The sequence below is a fragment of the Coturnix japonica genome, chromosome 2 (assembly GCF_001577835.2).
Source record: "Coturnix japonica isolate 7356 chromosome 2, Coturnix japonica 2.1, whole genome shotgun sequence".
NCBI lineage: Eukaryota > Metazoa > Chordata > Aves > Galliformes > Phasianidae > Coturnix > Coturnix japonica.
In genome coordinates this window covers 33,238,780-33,256,680 of record NC_029517.1, presented here as the reverse complement: position 1 = coordinate 33,256,680, position 17,901 = coordinate 33,238,780, and the positions used below count along the sequence as shown (strand labels likewise).

The 17,901-nt window shown below is 34.2% G+C and overlaps 1 protein-coding gene across 1 annotated transcript in view; it reads left to right on the top strand.

Moving 5' to 3' along the window:
• The window catches only part of ZNF385D (zinc finger protein 385D), a 374,041-nt gene extending 356,692 nt beyond the window's left edge, over positions 1-17,349 (top strand). The window contains exons 6-9 of the mRNA XM_015853987.2: positions 6,442-6,675; positions 8,648-8,826; positions 10,152-10,253; positions 14,021-17,349. Coding sequence (XP_015709473.1) covers positions 6,442-6,675; positions 8,648-8,826; positions 10,152-10,253; positions 14,021-14,254 — 749 coding nt within the window. The 3' untranslated portion in view covers positions 14,255-17,349. The remainder of the gene's footprint in view (positions 1-6,441; positions 6,676-8,647; positions 8,827-10,151; positions 10,254-14,020) is intronic.
• The last annotated feature ends 552 nt before the right edge of the window (positions 17,350-17,901 follow it).

Sequence of the window (17,901 nt, the reverse complement as noted above, 5' to 3'; positions counted from 1 at the left end):
GGACATCTTTTGTCACAAAACATGCAATTTTCTGTCTCATTCCCATCGGATCTGCACCAAAGTATGTCATGGGGAAGCATGGAGTAGAGTGTTTGTCCCTTGAAGCCCTTGTTTTAGGGCTTCTTGTTTCTTCAACCTTTATTTCTAAGCAATGAATACTGTGTATAATGTGATTTATTTAAGTGTTAGAAAACATGGACTGGTCAAAACAGTGAGGTCATTGCTTCTCCAGTTACAAACCAAGAAAATTCTGGGTATTTGGCTTTCGTGCTGATCCTGGGAAAGTTTTACAGTTCTTCTATTTCTTGGTAGTGCTTGTTCTGTTTGTTTGAAGAAATGTTTGGGCACTACATTGAAAACACTAGGCCTTTCACTTTTGAGTATCATGAGCAGTGACAATGAAGAACTAGACAAATTAAAATAACAAGGAACTTTAGCAAGATACTGTCTAAATAAGCTAAGGCAGTGAAAGGGGAAAGAAAACAGATGGATATCTGATGTTTAAAAAACAAGAGGCCCGTCTTCAAAAATGTTCATGTTGTATTCCTGTTTAGTCATATACATCTTTGTTCATTATTTCAGAATTTGAAATATGAAGTAATGAAATAAACAGCTGTCATTCAGGTATTAGAACTTATATGCAAAAAACAGTAACAACAACAACAAAAAAGATTTTGAGTCTTTAAAAGGAAGTTATGTGGATTTTCTAAGCTTTAAAAATCCAGTTCTAGCTCTGTAAGTAAAAGATAGCCATTTGGGACAGAATAGATCTTTAAAAATAAATTGAATCAAGATTTTGAATGTAAAACTAAGTACAGTGAATGGAATATTTATAGTATGATACTGAAAGAATTTTCTGTACAATGTATTGTAATAGGCCAAATATCAGTAAGCCACGAAATATGCAAGTTGTATTCTTTACATACAAAAGAGGAGGAGCTGATACATCTGAGTCAGTGTTCCCCAAAGTGTTTTGATTAAGTCCCAGATCCAACCAATGTGCTAGCACACATGCTTATATTTAAGAACAGGAATTCAGAAAGTCAGCCAAGCACAAAGAAGTTTGATTGCATAGTTATTTTTGAGATGGTACTCTGTTTATAATATAGTCTGCTGTTATATTTATAGTTTCAATGAAATAATATCCTATCTTCAAATGTAATTAACAGTGAGGACATGAAGCTTGGGATTTTCAACAAAGTCCAAGAAGCCAGAGATTTGGTCCTTAGCAAGCAGGAAAATAAAATGTCAAGACTTGAATATGTCAGCATCAAGCACTCATGCCTGAGTGGTCTTTTACTTGATAAAGGTTTGCAACAAGCAAGCCAGATGACAATGCTTTTGCAATTGTAACGTCTTATAGTACAGTGGAATACTTGATATCAAGTTCTCTTTGGCATAAGAAACAGCATACTGTTTCTTGACTCTTTTATTATTATTATTATTATTTAACTTAATTTTGTTTTCGTTTGCTTCATGGACAGCATTATGTGCCAAATTGTATATCCTTTTATGTTAAAGGCAAAGCTGAATTTAAGTGAGACCAGAATGCATCAGTTATGTGCTAAATCAGATATTTTTAAATGCAAGCCACTTGAGATTGTGGAAGCAAAAATAAGTTCATAAATAGTTGTGATTTGTTTGAAGTCAGAGCACTTTTCTCTCTGCAGGTCTATTTATAGTTTTAGAATAAGAAATTCTTAGTAGCAGGAACTGATGAGTGAGACTTTCAGATACTCAGAAGAAAAACACGAGTTGGTGTAATTTTGTGGTTCTCCAGCCTAGAGAAATATCATGAATTTTGTAGATTGATATGAAATGAATCTTGCTTACTTAAAAGGGCCTTAACCACATACTTAACAGTTTTTCTCTGTAACTATGTATCTGTATAACCCAAAGGAGACAATTCACACTGAATGTTTTTCTTCTGGTATTATCTTCTTGTCAAAATTAATCTTTGATTTTTTCCAGTGAGCTAGATTAATTTTAAATGATTTTTAATTATTATTGTTTTTTATGTTTATTCTGCTACTATATTAAAGACAGGAGCATAAATGGATTCTTGTGCATCTTGAAATCTTGCAGGTTTTTTTTTTTGTTTGGTTCTTTTTTTTGTTTGTTTTGTTTTGTTTTTTGCTGATGGAATTCAGTTCCACACCATATTAGCAATCTGCTTCTATGCCAAAGTCACACAGTGACAGTTGCAATAACAAATATTTGCTGGAGGCCACTGTTATGAAAATAGCAGAGTTCTGTAAGCCTGCATCACCAGAAACAAATTTTCTATATGATTGTGATCAAATTTCCAGCATGGTTTTAGATAATTTATTACTGAAGTACCACGTAAAGTGCTGTCATGATGTAATGCTAAAAAATGCTGATTCAGTCTTCAACGCATCAGTTCCAATGTGTTCCCACTTTTGTTGTTGTTGCTGTTTTTGTTTTTTTTTTCCCCTTAATCCCTTCCGCCTTTAATGCATAATGTTGCATGCTGTATTTAGGGCACTAAACTATGTATAGGCAGCAACAGAATAACATGTACAAACATACACACACTGATTAGATTAGAAGAATTTCCTCTTTTTAAGCTTGATAGATTTTAGAATGTGTTCCCTGCAATTTCTGCAGTTTATATGAGTAGGAGCATCTTTTCATCTTTAAATGTGTCATAGCATAGCTTTTACAAGTCCAACTTGGATGATTTTACTTTATATTTTGATGTCATTAATGTGTTTACATTATTGACATATATGATGTATTTATAAAGGATGTATTTAGGAAGGCGTATGAACAGAATATATGCTCTGAATAAGAATGGTTTAGACAGCTGGAGAATATGCTGATATTTACTACTTTTAGTTTCATCTTTATATATTGTTTTTATACATACATATTGAAATAATGATTGTATTTTATTTTCACTTTGATGATGAAGTATAAAATCAACACAGATACACAAGAGCATATATTTGAAGCAGAACAAAAAATGCAAATTTTTTAATTTTTAATTTTTTATTTTTTGTGTGTGTGTCTGTTGCCTCAGGTTTTCCTAAGTGAAATAAAGAAATGATGATTTATATTTTGCTTAAGGCAAACTAAACCTTGCACTGCTAAGCTGGTAATGATGATTGATGTACGTATCTAATTTCCTGCAAGATTAGGATGAGCACCAACCTTGCCATCAATTTTTAGAGAATGTTAATTCTTTCTTTCACCCTTCCTTCCTTCTCTCTACTGCTGCCTGTATTCTGCCTTACTTTTCAAAGGAAAGTATATAGCTATACTTGCTACTGTACAGTGTTCCTAGTACAGAGAAACAGCAGTTTTAAAAGCAATGTTAAGCACTGCTGAGAGTGCGGGTTTGTTTCACTTGCTGTAACTTTCAACTCAAGGAACGCCAGCGTTAGCTCAGATTTTCTGAAATGGAAAAGAAGTGACTAGTTAAATAAATAATTTTTACTCATCACTTTCCCAACAAAAGGCTTAATATTTCAAAATATTATTTTCTATGGAAATGTTGTTGTTCCTTAAAATATTAAAAAATAAGAACAGAATGCTCAGCAAGGTACCACCATTCCTTCTGCAACAATATTTGATACTCTCAGTACATTCAGAATAGAACCACATCCAGTCTCAGTCTCAGGAAACAAACAAACAAACAAAAACTCCACTTTCATTAGACCTTGACAAATAACTTTTGCTCTTTAATGTCTGGCAGACTATTCACATCACAAATACAACCTTTGGATTTTATAAAAAATAATTTCTATAACATTTTTTGAAGAATATATAGAAACATCAAAAAAATACACAAATTATAGAAACTGACAGGGCTAGAAGTTTCCTCAGAGGTAAATTATTCCTGCAAACTGGGTTATTTCTGCAGACATTTGCTCAACCATTTCCAAATCCTTCAACAGGCAATATTCCAGTATCTCTGTAGATAGGATATTCCAAGGCTTTACAGGCTTTAATATTAGAAAGAATTTCCTGATGTCTAATCTAAGTCCCCCTTGCTGTAATCCAATAGTCCATGTCCTGTTAGGAAGGATCAGGGAGAAGAGTTTATTCTCTTATTTTTAGTTACCTTCTGCAGATATGAAAAAATGTTGTCATTGTTTACCTTTCATGTTCTGTATTAATAGGCCATGCTTTCTAAGCTTCTAGTTTGTTTTGGCTTCCTCCCTTGCAACCCTTGTTGTGTTGGTTTACATTTGTATTGCTGCTGAATTAAAAACAGAGCAAGTAATTGTTAACGTGATATTTGCAGTCCCCAGATTGGATGCAGGGCCTCTAGTTCTGATTAATGGAGAGAAAAAAACCTTCACAAATCTCTTACTTTGCTCTCTGAGTATGACGGGGACCTTATTCATAATGCCATGGTATGTGTGGTATGTGTTTGTCTTGTTATCCACTACTGAAAGCTTTTTCTTAAAAAACAAACAAAAAACAAATGGGGGAAAACAAACAAACAAACAAACCACCAAATACCTGTACTGGGCTGTTGATCTTCATCCTATTTTAATAGGTCACATTAATCCTGCTGAGTGTGGATTCCTGCAATTGTCTTTACAGAAAAATATCTAATTTTCTGGACTGTTCTTCCAGTGTGTTAAAATTGTTTTGAATTTTGTCTCCTATTGTGTTTGCTTTTCTTCACAGTTTGCTATTGTCTGGTAAATTAATAGGCATGCTCTTCATTAATGAAATTGTTGGACAGTATTAGTCTGAAACATACCTCTGCAGGCATCAGTTAATGTGTCCCTCCTGCATCACAAAGCATACTGAGATCTATAATCCAAGGAGTAGTTATTTTGTTTATTGTAATAGATGACAATATATAAAAGATATTACAGGCAGAGTACCACTAACAGCAAAGGATGTGTGAGCTGTCTATTTTGGAAAGTACCCAACAGCAGGAGTGTCTCAGTAAAATAAATTTCTTATGAGGTAAGCTGCTACTCTAGGCTTAGTATGACAAAATGCAGTGCTGCAAATCTTGGTCTTTCTTAAAGGGCAAAATGACTCCATTACTTCTCTCCTCTTGTAACTTACTTGCTATCTTCTGCACAAGTTCAGTGATGAGTCTTACTGTCCAATACCCTACTAAGTACCTAGCTACCAAATTATATTACCTTGCCTTTTCTTTGCTCTTCCTTTGTGAAAATGTGGAACAGACTGCCCAGAGGGTTTGTAGATTCTCCTTCTCTGGAGATGTTCATGACCCATCTGGACAATATCCTGTGTAGACTACTGTAGGGAACTGCTTTAGCAGGGAGGTTGGACTAGATGATCTCCAGGACTTCCTTCCAGTTCCTGTGATTCTGTAATTCTGTGATTTTGTTATTCCCTTTTTCAGTGAGAGAGATCTGTATCCCAGGTACTTGAGCTCAACAATGGGATGGAAAGAGGTTTGTGAGAGTCCTGCAAGAGTTTAGGCTATCAGCTTCTTGGTGCATTTAGGATTTGTATAGCTGTTTTTGTATCCTTGGCACGGATGAAGCCCCTCATGCAACTTATCTAGTGGAAACCAAACTCATCTGGAGGCTTGAAGCACTTGCTGGGATAACTGACAGTATTGACTATGGATATATAGGACTCACACAAAATGTCACTTATGTTATTCAAACCACAATATTATACATTTTCTCTCTTACAGATTTGAAAGCTACAGAAAAAAAAACGTGTTCTCAGATGCAGGCAGTAGATTTCTGAAAAGATTTAGATATGTTACATGTTTACAGTTCTTCTAAACATACCACCAACACACAAAGCAGAATTCTTTTTAGTGTTTGTGGAGGTCTTACATAAAGAATGTTGTATTTTTAATTACTGTTATTAGTACATATTACTAATGCATAATAATAGATAGGGATGCATGGATAAATGTATTAATAACTACTTTAGTTCATTTGGTAATAGTTTTGGCTGATACTAAGTGAAATACCAATTTATTCAAAAATTTTTATCGAATAGCAAGAACATACAATTATTTTTATTCAAGTTTTATTAGTACAGAATATTAAAAATTTTGTTTGGCCTATCAAATATTGTAAGTATTATACAGTATTGTGGCAGTTTATGCATTTGTAGTGCTGCATTTAATGTTTACTACCTCTTTTGCTGGTAATTTATACAGCCACTTTTGCTGAATTATCCTTCAGTTGTACAGTGCAGTCTTAACAACCTATTTTTTCAGTTTATAAATTCTGTATTTACTGTGTCCTAGCAGAATGAAGGAGACAGTATGTGGCATTTTTGATACATGGGAGTACTCACATAAAATGAAAGAATACGGTCAGATTTAGTTCATTACTTTTAGTTATACTATCACCAGCATCTGACTTTCTGTGTGGTTATAGTGTTATGATGCAAGCAAGCAAACAGCAGTGGTCACAACCTCTTATTTTGTTTCTTTCCATCTTTCCCCTCTGCCCACAGATGTTACCACAGGGACACCAGCAATATCAACGACAACAACCGTGGAGATCCGGAAGAGCAGTGTTATGACAACGGAGATCACCTCTAAAGTGGAGAAAATCCCCACGACAGCCACTAGCAGCACGACATGCCCTTCCGTTGAGACTGAGGAAGAAAAAGCAAAAAGACTGCTGTACTGTTCACTATGCAAAGTCGCTGTCAACTCTGCCTCGCAGCTGGAGGCGCACAACAGTGGTGAGATGGAGCAATGCTTGCTTTCTTCCCTTTTTTCCCTTCTGTCTCAAGAGCTCTGCAATTATCTTTCCCTGAATAGTTTAGATCTCTTGCAGCAGGGGACAAAGAGGTGGCAGAAAGCTGGCAATTACATGGAATTCATTAACTATTAAAGAATAAAAATGACAGGCAAATAGGCTTTCATAAAGGGGAAGAAGGGAATTTTTTTTGCATTCAAGCTACCCATTTTCTTACATTTTAGCTTTTGCAGATTCCAAGCATTGTAGAGCTAAATGACAGCTCATGCTTCATTACCTTTGGTGTTCAGAGTTTACATACTTTTGTTTGTGCCAGCTAGCAAACTGAGTATGAATGCCATTAGTTTTGTTTGAAATCTAACAAATTAAGACTGAAAGAGGCAGAGTCAGTCAAAGTTCAATGACAGTTAGAACCCTTTGCCCCATATTGTCTGTTAACAACTTCGTAGTGTATTTTACCTCTGTCTTCATGAACTAGTAGTGGCTTGTGTAGGAGATTTAAATGTGTAGTTGTTTACTTCTGTCTTTCTTAATTTTTAAACCTTTTCTCGTTGTTAGAGCTAGTAATGTCAGTAAATTTCAGCAGTAGTCAGCTGTGATCCATAATCACTATTTTAAGCATTTTATTGATTGATTTTGTGGTAGACAGCGTTAAAATACCTTGTAATTTAACATGGTGGCAATGAGCATTCATAATTGTTCTATGGAAAAAGTCCAGATTTTGGATGTCAGTGGTTGCCTGACAGCAGGATGAACAGAGTTAAGAGACAGAAGGTTTCAGTTTTGAAATTTGGAGACAGTGCTAATATACCTGAATAAAAATTATAAATGGGCTTATGATGTAATAAAAATAATATTAATTTAAAAAAAATGAAAGAAGTAAGTTTACATGCCTATGGAGTACATTTAAATTAAAAAAGGAAACAATAATTTGTTGGTATTCATGATAAACAAAGCCTAGTCAGTTTTGAATACTGTATTTGCTGTATACCAGATCTTCAACAGGTGAAAATTAAAAGCTCATAAAGTTGTACTTATTTTACCTGTATGTCTTCCTTCTTATTAAAGTTAGACCCTAAACAATTTTCTGGTCCTCTTGAGAGCCAAAACTGTATTGTGGATAGTCACAAACCTCCAAGTTTTTATTTCTATAGTGATAAACTGTGTGTGGTCACACACATGCATGCTTGGAAATGGGTACAAGGTGATACTTATAGTGATTATCACTGGAAGACTAAACCTGCATGTGTTAGTAGTCCATTATCATCACAGACAAACTGTATAGAGGTCAACAGTGTAAGAAACTGTTTGGTCAGAATAAAGGTACAGCAGTAGACACAAATGTTTTCTGTCCAACCTTTATTTTAATAAAAAATGCAAGTGCATTTTTCTCACGTGCATGTTTCTCACATGTTTTTGTTCAGGTCCAGGTTTCTGCCAGGAACCTCAGCCCCTTTGTGGTTTGACAACTAATTACTTAATTACAGATTTAAATGTGAGCTACCTAATACATACTCTATCAATCCATTCAGAAGGACTACAAATCAAAGCCAACTATACCTTTAATTGCTAAATTATTCTTCCTTTGCAACTGCAGTTGAGGTCTTATTAGCAGCAGGAGTTAATGAGAAAAGTCACACCCATTTAACTTCACATCAGGACACCTGATTCTGCCAGTACTTATTGGTGTGGCCACTTTGTTCTAGTGAATTACCTACAGAACTGTAATCTAATAATTAAATATAAGTTGTGAAATGCCATTACATAAGTATTTATCTGATACAAACACAGGCATATTCCAAGTGTAGCGCCAAGCTGAGGTTCATATGATTTTTTTTTTAGGAAAAAACAAAGCAAAAAAAACCCAAAAAACAAAACAAAAAAACACACAAACAAACAGTGAATGCAACCAAATTGCAAAAGTTGTTTCTGTTTCCCATTTCTAATGTCTCCAGGGACTAAGCACAAAACTATGCTGGAAGCTCGGAATGGAAGTGGAACCATAAAAGCCTTTCCCCGGGCAGGCGTAAAAGGCAAAGGACCTGTGAATAAAGGAAACACAGGCCTTCAGAACAAAACATTTCACTGTGAAATATGCGATGTGCACGTAAACTCTGAGACACAACTGAAACAGGTACACAGCTACCTTGCTACCTTGCAAAGTGTGAATCCTTGGCTATTCTTTGTTTTCATGGTAATAAAGTACCAGCGCAATCAGCATGTGTCAGTCTAACACTTCACATCCAAATGGAGCTTGTAGTTTTTTCCCATAGTATGTTGTATGTTTAATTTTGGGTATGATTCTCTTCTTCATACAACGTATTTTCTCAAAAGTGATATGTATATATACATATATATACATATATGTATATATATAAAAGCATGTTTTTAAAGAGATAAAATTAAGAGACTCTGTTAAAGAAGCTGTAAGCTGCAACATGTTGCAACTATCTTCAGACTATTACAGTTGTCAAGAGCTAATAAAATCTTCCATTTAGTATACTGCATGATATTTGCCTTGTAGTTGCAACCAGTATTTCCCTGAACACTGAATAACCTACTTAGAAACACGGGTTGGAGAGGTTATGATTTTTTTTTAATTTTTATCAGAACTGAGAAGCGTAACCCCTAAATTGTAATTACACTAAGTTATGTTCCGTTATTCATCAGATGAGCAAAACAATTGCTCTGAAAAACAGTTCAGTTCCATATGCCTTCTGGAATTCAATACTTGTTAAGAAGCTTTACAAGAAGGAAGATAAATTCTGTAATGGACAATAGAAAAGCTTGTCATTTACTTTTAGAAAAAAAGTCCAGTACTTTGTCTTTTTTGTCAGAACTCTCTTGGGAATTAAAATCAAAGTGAAAGCACAGCTCTGAAAAGGGTCTTTTACATGTAATACTGCAGTAAAGTTTGTGTAGAGTCATTCTCGTAAAGTTTAATAGATTTTATGAAGAAGATAATGGATTGTGTGATTTTACTTCACTGTCACTTAGTTTGATATGTAACCATCTTCCAAGTGAAATCTTAAAAGGATCTCTAGGCTTCTTGGGGATTTAAACACTTTGGGGCTTTTTTTTCTTTTCCCTTTTTAAATAGAGAATGTGATACTAATATTCTTCCAAACTCTTAATCAACTGTGGATTGAATTTGATGAGTGTTTTTTAGTGATTATTTTAAAGGTTTCTAGCTTTGACCTAATTCAAGTCCTGTTAAAGTTAACAAAGGTGGGAAATTCACTGACATGGTGGAAGCAGATTTGAACTGAGCACTGCTTAATACATGGTGCACAAAAGAATTGCTCAAACTGGAACAGGCCCTATTCTTGATCGTTATTGAATTAGTCATATAATGCTGTTGTGAAGAGCATTCAGGAAGAACTCAAAATGATCTCTTAAGGAAATATCATTCTTTTTTTTTTTTTTTTTTTTTTTTCCTCCCCCAATGTATTTTAACAGCACATAAGCAGTAGAAGGCACAAAGATAGAGCTGCTGGGAAGCCGCCTAAACCTAAATACAGCCCATACAACAAACTCCAAAAGGGAACACATCCTCTAGGGGTAAGCCAATCACTTGTTTATTCACAGAACCCTGCTGAGTACAGAGAGTTTAGAAAATGAGAGTGGAAGAATCTTTAAAATAAGAAAGTGTGAGCAATATGTGTCTGAATAAGTGCATGAAAGCTCACAGGAAACAATTTATTTCCTTTGAAGGGTATGTACCCATGGGTTCTTTTTTTTGAAGCTCCTCTGACTAACCTTAGGAAAGAAGCCTGTTTCAAAGGTCACTAGAGAGCAAGTGAGGAGAGAAACGTGAATGTCAAGCATTTTTCCAGTGTTCACTAAGTGCAATAGTGTTGAAATAACTATAAAAGTCTATAAAACATAATACCTTTATTCTATCCTCATTTATAAAATATTCAATTCAGATAACAACTGAAACAGTAAAAACAAAAATCCATCTCTCATTTAATTACTCTCAGTTTCAGGATGGTTCTGGTCACATTTTAAACCAACTGGATAAACTTTGTGAAAAAAAGTTTCTGCTAGCTTCAAAAGCTGAAAATAATATTTACTTTTTAATAAAAACCCTGCTAAGATCCTGCCATTAATCAAGAAACAGTTTATATCATGGGTGGGATAGTGGAGAATCTGATATTTATCTCTGTTAGATCAACTGTGTGATTGTTTTATGTGACACGGTGCTTTGTAAGGATTTATAGATGATTTTGGCAGGGTGAGAGTGTTGATTCATTGACCTTATACAGATTCACTCCTTATTCACTGTCCATCTTCTCTAATGCATGCAGAATGCAGAACTTTCTTCTTTGAGAGTACAGTTCTCTGTTGTCTGAATTTAAGTTCTTTTCTTGACAGAAAGATTTTTTTTGTGTGTTTTGTTTTTTTTTTGTTTTGAGGTTGGCATTATTATATTATATCCATGCACAGTTCAGTTGCATTGGAGTTTTCTTAGATATTATGGAATAATACACTGCATCATTTTGGTGAATCCACTGGTAGGGATTTTTCTAATTCACCTGGGAGACCAAGGTCTGCACTACTAATAAGCTATACTGAAAGGAATAGAAAAGGTATAATTAGAAAAGTAGTATACAGAATCTCTGTATACTACTAATTTCTCTGTCAGAATTTATAGTAGTTTAGGAAATTCGTTGTTTCCCAGGGGATGAAAATAACTATTTTGTTACTGTTGTATTAAACAGTTGCCTATTTAACAATTTATGTAATGGCAATTTCTGAGAACTCCAGCCAAGGCCATTCAATTGGTGAATAGATAAAATCAATGTGTCCTTTTCTTGCTGCCTCATTCTAAAGTGCTCACAGTACACAAGTCAGACCAGGGATGAGCAAAAAGACCATGAGATTGTAAAGGAAAGAAAATTAGTTTGCAGTAAGCATTTAGAAAACATTTAGTCCTTTTCAGTTTTGAATTTAAAAAAAATATATATAAATAAACAACAAAATAATTGTCACTTGAAATGTGGATTTGCATGGCAACAAGCCAAAGGCTAATTTTAATATATATGTTTTTTATGAACTCTAGAGTTTAACTTTACTTTTCATTGTTTTTTTCAAGTCCTTTACTGTACCCTAATTTACTTCACTGTAAATTAAACACTTGATCTGTATGTTAATTAATACTTGTAAACAGATTTGAAATAATTGTGCATTGTGTATATATTGTGATAGCTCAAGCTATCTTGAAATGAGAGCTATATTGATAAATTAAGTGAAAGTCTTTTGAACTTCATTAGATTTGTCTAAGAATGGCAATATTCTTCTAGCATTTTAATATGAAGTCACCTAAGATCTGTTTTCTTTATGACAACAAATGAATGAGCATCATCTGTTTTTCTTCCTATGAAAGTTAAGAAAAGGACATACTACATTGTCTTAGCATTTCTAGACCAAGAGTTCTGCAGTGCCATATTTTCAGTATCATTTATACTGCTTCAGAGAAGGAAGCTTTATGAATTTCCACAACACTATTCGACAGTTCAAAAAAATCTTGTATTATTGGGACTTAGTTCATATCTCTTCAAGTTAGAAATGTCAAATAAGTATAAAATGTATACTAGAGGGAAAGAAGCTACCAGGCATTTGATAGTCCAAACTTTCTGCTATAAGATAGTTCTTATGGACAACATCCTTGATTGGATCTCAAGACTAAAATCAGAACCCTACACTTTGGGTTGTTTTTACTCATACTTTGTACTCAGTTCTTTTATTTATTTCTTTATTAATTCATTCCTCTAGCTTCTAAATAAGGCTGAAAAAAAAATGTACTAAAGAAAATGGAAGGAGGGAGGAAAAAGTAAAACATTCAGCAAGAGAAGACAGCTTGTGTGATTAAGGAGTTGTTAAGATCATTGACTTTAGTAGTATCTAGTGCCTATGGTAATCTCTGAGTATCTTTCTCAGAGCGTTAAAGGACCCTAAGACCTGCAAAGTTGCCAATGCATGTTAGGAAATATAAAAATTTTGTATCCATCTGGCTGATAAAGAACCAACAGATATATATGTATTTTTGAATACAGTGATAACGTAGCAATGAAACTTGCTAATGGTACATGTGAAATGATTCTCATCCTTCCTTTCTGACTAGTCTCTCATAGTGGCAGTGTTGAGTCAAAGGGATCAGACTGATATATTGCAAGTAAATTATCTGAAAATCTCTTTCAATCCAAGGATGAGAAACTTTTCCTCCATGAGTGAAGAGTGTTGCTACTTAGTCTGAGATGTACCACAGAATGGTACATATTCATATTCTATATGCAACTCCATATATTCAGATATATATTCTATGCAGAGGATATTGGGTCCTTCAAGGACTCAAACCTACCCAGAATTCATCAGAGTTGATGGGATTTTTGTCAGTTGATGAATTCTCTATCCTCATCTCAGAGTTATAAAATCAAAACAAAGATTTTCAGCTCCTGGCTTCTCATTAGAAGCTAAAAATCCCAGAAAATAAAATAAAATAAAATAAAATAAAATAAAATAAAATAAAATAAAATAAAATAAAATAAAATAAAATAAAATAAAATAAAATAAATCTGCAGAAATCTGTAGTCTACTCTGATATTCATTTGTATGAATATCAAAAATACGTTTTCATGTAATCAAATAATAATGAACCTGCACTGAGTATTTTCATTTAATTTGGGAAAATCTTGAGTTTATTTAATTCCTATTCAGAAACTCTAAATGAAGAGTTTTCTAAACTGTATTTGGTATTGAACAAGAGTCATGATTTATAAATATTTAAAGTGAAAGCCTCAGTGACAGTAACAAAAAGAAAAACAACCCAACATAGTTTAGAATCACATTAACTAAGAGTTTTTCATTTCAATACTGTTTAAATATTTCACAATATTTATAATATTGCACAGTGTGTACGTGAAAAATTATTTCTGACATTTGCTTCTAAAGACAGTCTTCTGAATACACAGCAAGATGACACATGACAGGAGGCAGTACATCTATAGAGTCTGTCACCTATTTTAACAGAGGAAATGCATCTAGGAGATTTTCATAACTGGTTAAAGATAAGCTTTGTTTATTTGTCTGTTATTAGTGTCTGCACTTAATAAAAAGAATCTAGATGTTCATCATATTTTTAAGTAGAACTTTCATTGTAATGTTCCCTTGCTGAATGTGTGAGATCATGTCTCTTGTCAAAACCCTGCAGAACAATGCCTCTCTCAGTCAATTTTCCATTTATAATCTTAAGTCAAGTTTCCTGTCACGTAGCTAATATGAACAAATTATGTCTCTCTGTTTGTTTGTTTCTCTCTTCCCCACAGGTAAAATTAGTATTTTCAAAGGAACCTTCAAAGCCGATGGCTCCAAGAATCTTACCAAATCCACTAGCAGCTGCAGCAGCAGCTGCTGCTGTGGCTGTGAATTCCCCCTTCAGTCTTCGAACAGCCCCAGCAGCCACCCTTTTCCAGACTTCAGCACTTCCTCCAGCACTCCTACGACCAGCTCCAGGGCCTATACGGACCACCCATACTCCTGTGCTGTTTGCTCCTTACTGAACTCCAAACAGGAAATAATTGTACTGCAATAATTTTTCAAATCAAAACAAACAAAAAAGAAAACCAAGAACATTGAACTATGCAGTGTTTATTTATAGTTTAAAGTATATATGAAGAGCCAGGACTTTTGATAGAGAACTGAACAAATTATTAAGGGGGGAATGGGCAGTATTTTCTCCAGATGAGAGCATTCCTCTTAAGTATCGATCGTTTTAGAACTGATCTCCAGCATTGACTTGTAGTGATATATAAAATTTATGAAGCCTTTTGACTGTGCTTTTTGGCACATATTTCCCTGCAATGTCTTTCCTGCTTTATGAAACAACTTACAAATTTGTCTAAAGGGCATTAACTGGTTCCAATGTACATAAAATACTTTATTCTGTAGATTAAAGAAGAAAGAAAAGAAACACTGTGAATAGTAGTACCTTACCAATCCTCCTGCCAAATCAGCAGTTACTGGGTATTTATCTGAACAAAAGTAGATACAATAGATGTCTTGTAAAACAGTAGTATTGTGTCTCTATCTATGCCACTAGGTTTCTAACTGCGTTGCAAAAGTTAAAATGAACAAAGTATTGTCACACAAAAAAAAGAAAAAAAAAAAAAAGAAAAAAAAAAAAAAAACTAAAAAGAAAAAATATGGATTTGTTCCTGGTGAGAAAAAATTGTTTTCCTCACCTGTTGAAGAATGGGCACGAAGGTAATCTATGGTTAAGATAAGATAAATGACTGAGAAAATTTAGTGGGGGAAAAAAAAAAGGTAAAATTCAAATGCTGTACACAGAATAGGTCAAACTTCTGTTTAACTGAGAACATATGTGTACAGTGTCTGTAAATTCAAAATGTGCAATGCATACAGTATTGATCAAAGTTTAAGGCCAGTGGATAGCAAAAAATACAGTCTTGTTATGAAACAGGCCTGACACTTCAGTGTTGAGCAGAGGGAAGACACAAATGGGTTACTCATAGTCATACCTAGCAAATTAATATCCAGAGAGAAATCCTGGCTTCATTTAAGTCAGTATAAAGTTCCTCTTGACTGCGGTGTAGCCAGAATTTCATCCTGAGAATGGCACATATTCTTTTTATATCATACCAGTGGGAGTGTCTGTAGATACAGGTGATGTTTTTTTTTTTGCGGTAGGATTAATTTTAGAAACAGATTTATTCTCTCATTTTATTTCCTACTGATGTGATATAAAATGTTTTAGTACACCTATAAAATGCAAACAGCAACACAAGATACATATTATGAGATAACTGCACATTGTGGGTTTGAAAAAAATACAACATTTAGGAGCTGAAGGGACTCTCAAATTCTGTAGCTGAGCATTATGTATGGACAGCTTAAAGCCTTACATGTTTATTGTGAGGCTTAAAGGGGTTGACTGTGTCCCTTTAAAATAAAATTTATCAGGGGTATATATAGATATATTGTATATATATTAGAGTAAGAAAAATAACTTATAAACAGAAAATCTACTATATAAAATGATTATATAACCATTGAGTTTCACATGTGGGTTATTAAGTGGTAAGTAACAAACAGCAAAGAAAAAAAAAAATAGTTGTCTTGAATCTGATTCTTGTTACCTGCTTTTTCCCATAGAGAGCCAAAAACTATCTATTAATATTATGGAGTGTGTTGCTGAATCACTTGTGACCACTCTGATGTGTAGCTAAATGAAATGCCTGCCATACATTTAGGTGGAATAAAAATTAAAAACATAATTTAAGTTTAGATTGGGAAATGATTTAAAAGATTCTATTAAATGGTAGTAATGCAAGATATTGACCATGTGGTTGCTACATAATACTGCCTGTGGTTAATATGGATAGGTGGGAGATATAGAGGATGGGAATATACAGCACTTTTGACTTGCAGTTCATCAGTGAGCCTTCCATATACGTTGGTATTTGCCATTTTTTAAACCTCTCTGCATATAGATTTTATAAATAAATAAATATATATATATATATAAAGAGAGAAAGAGGTTCCATGGATGTCTGTGTACAAAGAATTCCAAAGAGATGCATTTATTTATCTAGAATTATTAAAATAATTTCTATATTATGTATATGTTTTTCATCCAGTTTATTTGCAAACGTTTGTGCCTTGAAATAAAGTAGGCTTTTGGTTATATTTAATTCACTCCAATGTAGCCATGAAATAGATGTGAAATAGATATGAAATAGATGTGTCAGGGCTGGTTATTAGCTGGTTTATTTTGCCCAGTTTCCAAAAATAAAAGAGTATGAGTAAAGTTTAGCACCTATAATAACTGGGGACTGACATCTAAAAGGGCTCCCTACTCTACAGGTCCCAGTAAAGAGGCAGTAAATAGACCAGCCTTCAAAAACTGTGTTATCACTCAGAATTTAAAAAATCTCTCCACTTATTTGGGTACATAAATTTTGTACAGTAAGGTGAAACGTCTCTTTAAAAACTCTTAGACTTGGTCTTTTAAACCTAGTTTCAACCTTCCTTCTTTTCACAGAAGATGTAGTGCCATTGCAAGTTGTGTGCAGATTCTTCCTCATGCTGGGCAGTGGTTTTCCAAATGTGCTTCTTGAGCCACTGTCTATCTCCAGAGCCTTCTGTAACAACCTCTGTAATTAATCATTTGCAAAACGAGCAGAGGAGGGCTGAGGTGGGAATCCTGAGCAGAAAATCTTTTCCCCAGGAAGTGCAGACAGGAGAAGGGGAGACCTACTAATATCCTGTAGGCTCTTATGCACGGCCTTACGGTATGTGGGTACCTGCTGGATATCCTGCTATGTTGTCATGATTCCATCAAAATCAACAGGCTGATCCTTTCATAATGCGGCCTGTGGCATGTATGGAGGCACAGTACTAAATGCAGAATTAATAAAAGTTTTGGTAGAAATAAAGAGTGTCATTTCAACTACTTACATGAGCTAATTCGCAATGACACCTTAAGTTTTCTTGGACCTCTTTTGTCACAGTGCTCTATGGAACAAGTATTTGTTCACAAAAGTCTCTTTTAAATTTCAGCTGTAAACAGACTTAATTCTTTTTATGTCACTTACTCACTACCTAATAAAAGATAAAGCCTAAATGTTAGAATGTATAGTGGATTTTCTGTGCCTTGCTGTTCCACCCCCTTTTGGTCAGTAACAAATCAATGACCCTGGAATGTTAGCACAATGATATGATACTATATATATATCAAGGAAAACACTGGCACAGCAATGTGATTGGGCAAGGGGATCTTCCAGTCAAGGGTATGTCCACAGTAGCTGTAATAGGAGCTAGCAAATAGAAGACACTTTACACTTACCTATCAAAACATTCACTGTGGAGAGCACTATAAAAACAAAATGTCACTATATTTCATAATACAGTAACACTCCAGGGCTGGGAGGAAACCTAAAGCACAAGGAAGCAGATAATTCCACTGAAAATACAGTCGCTCACTGGAATAACAGTGTAAAATCAGCCTGCAGGGAAACGGCTGGGTATGAACTCAGAAAAACAAATAGGTTCAGGGATATTTTCTTAAATTATATATTAAATGTTAAATACTGACTATTCTATTCTGGCCCGGAGAGATGGTATTTTTGTGGGAGGGATATATATTTATATTTTTACATTATCTGCATTTTTCCATCTATCTCTGGCT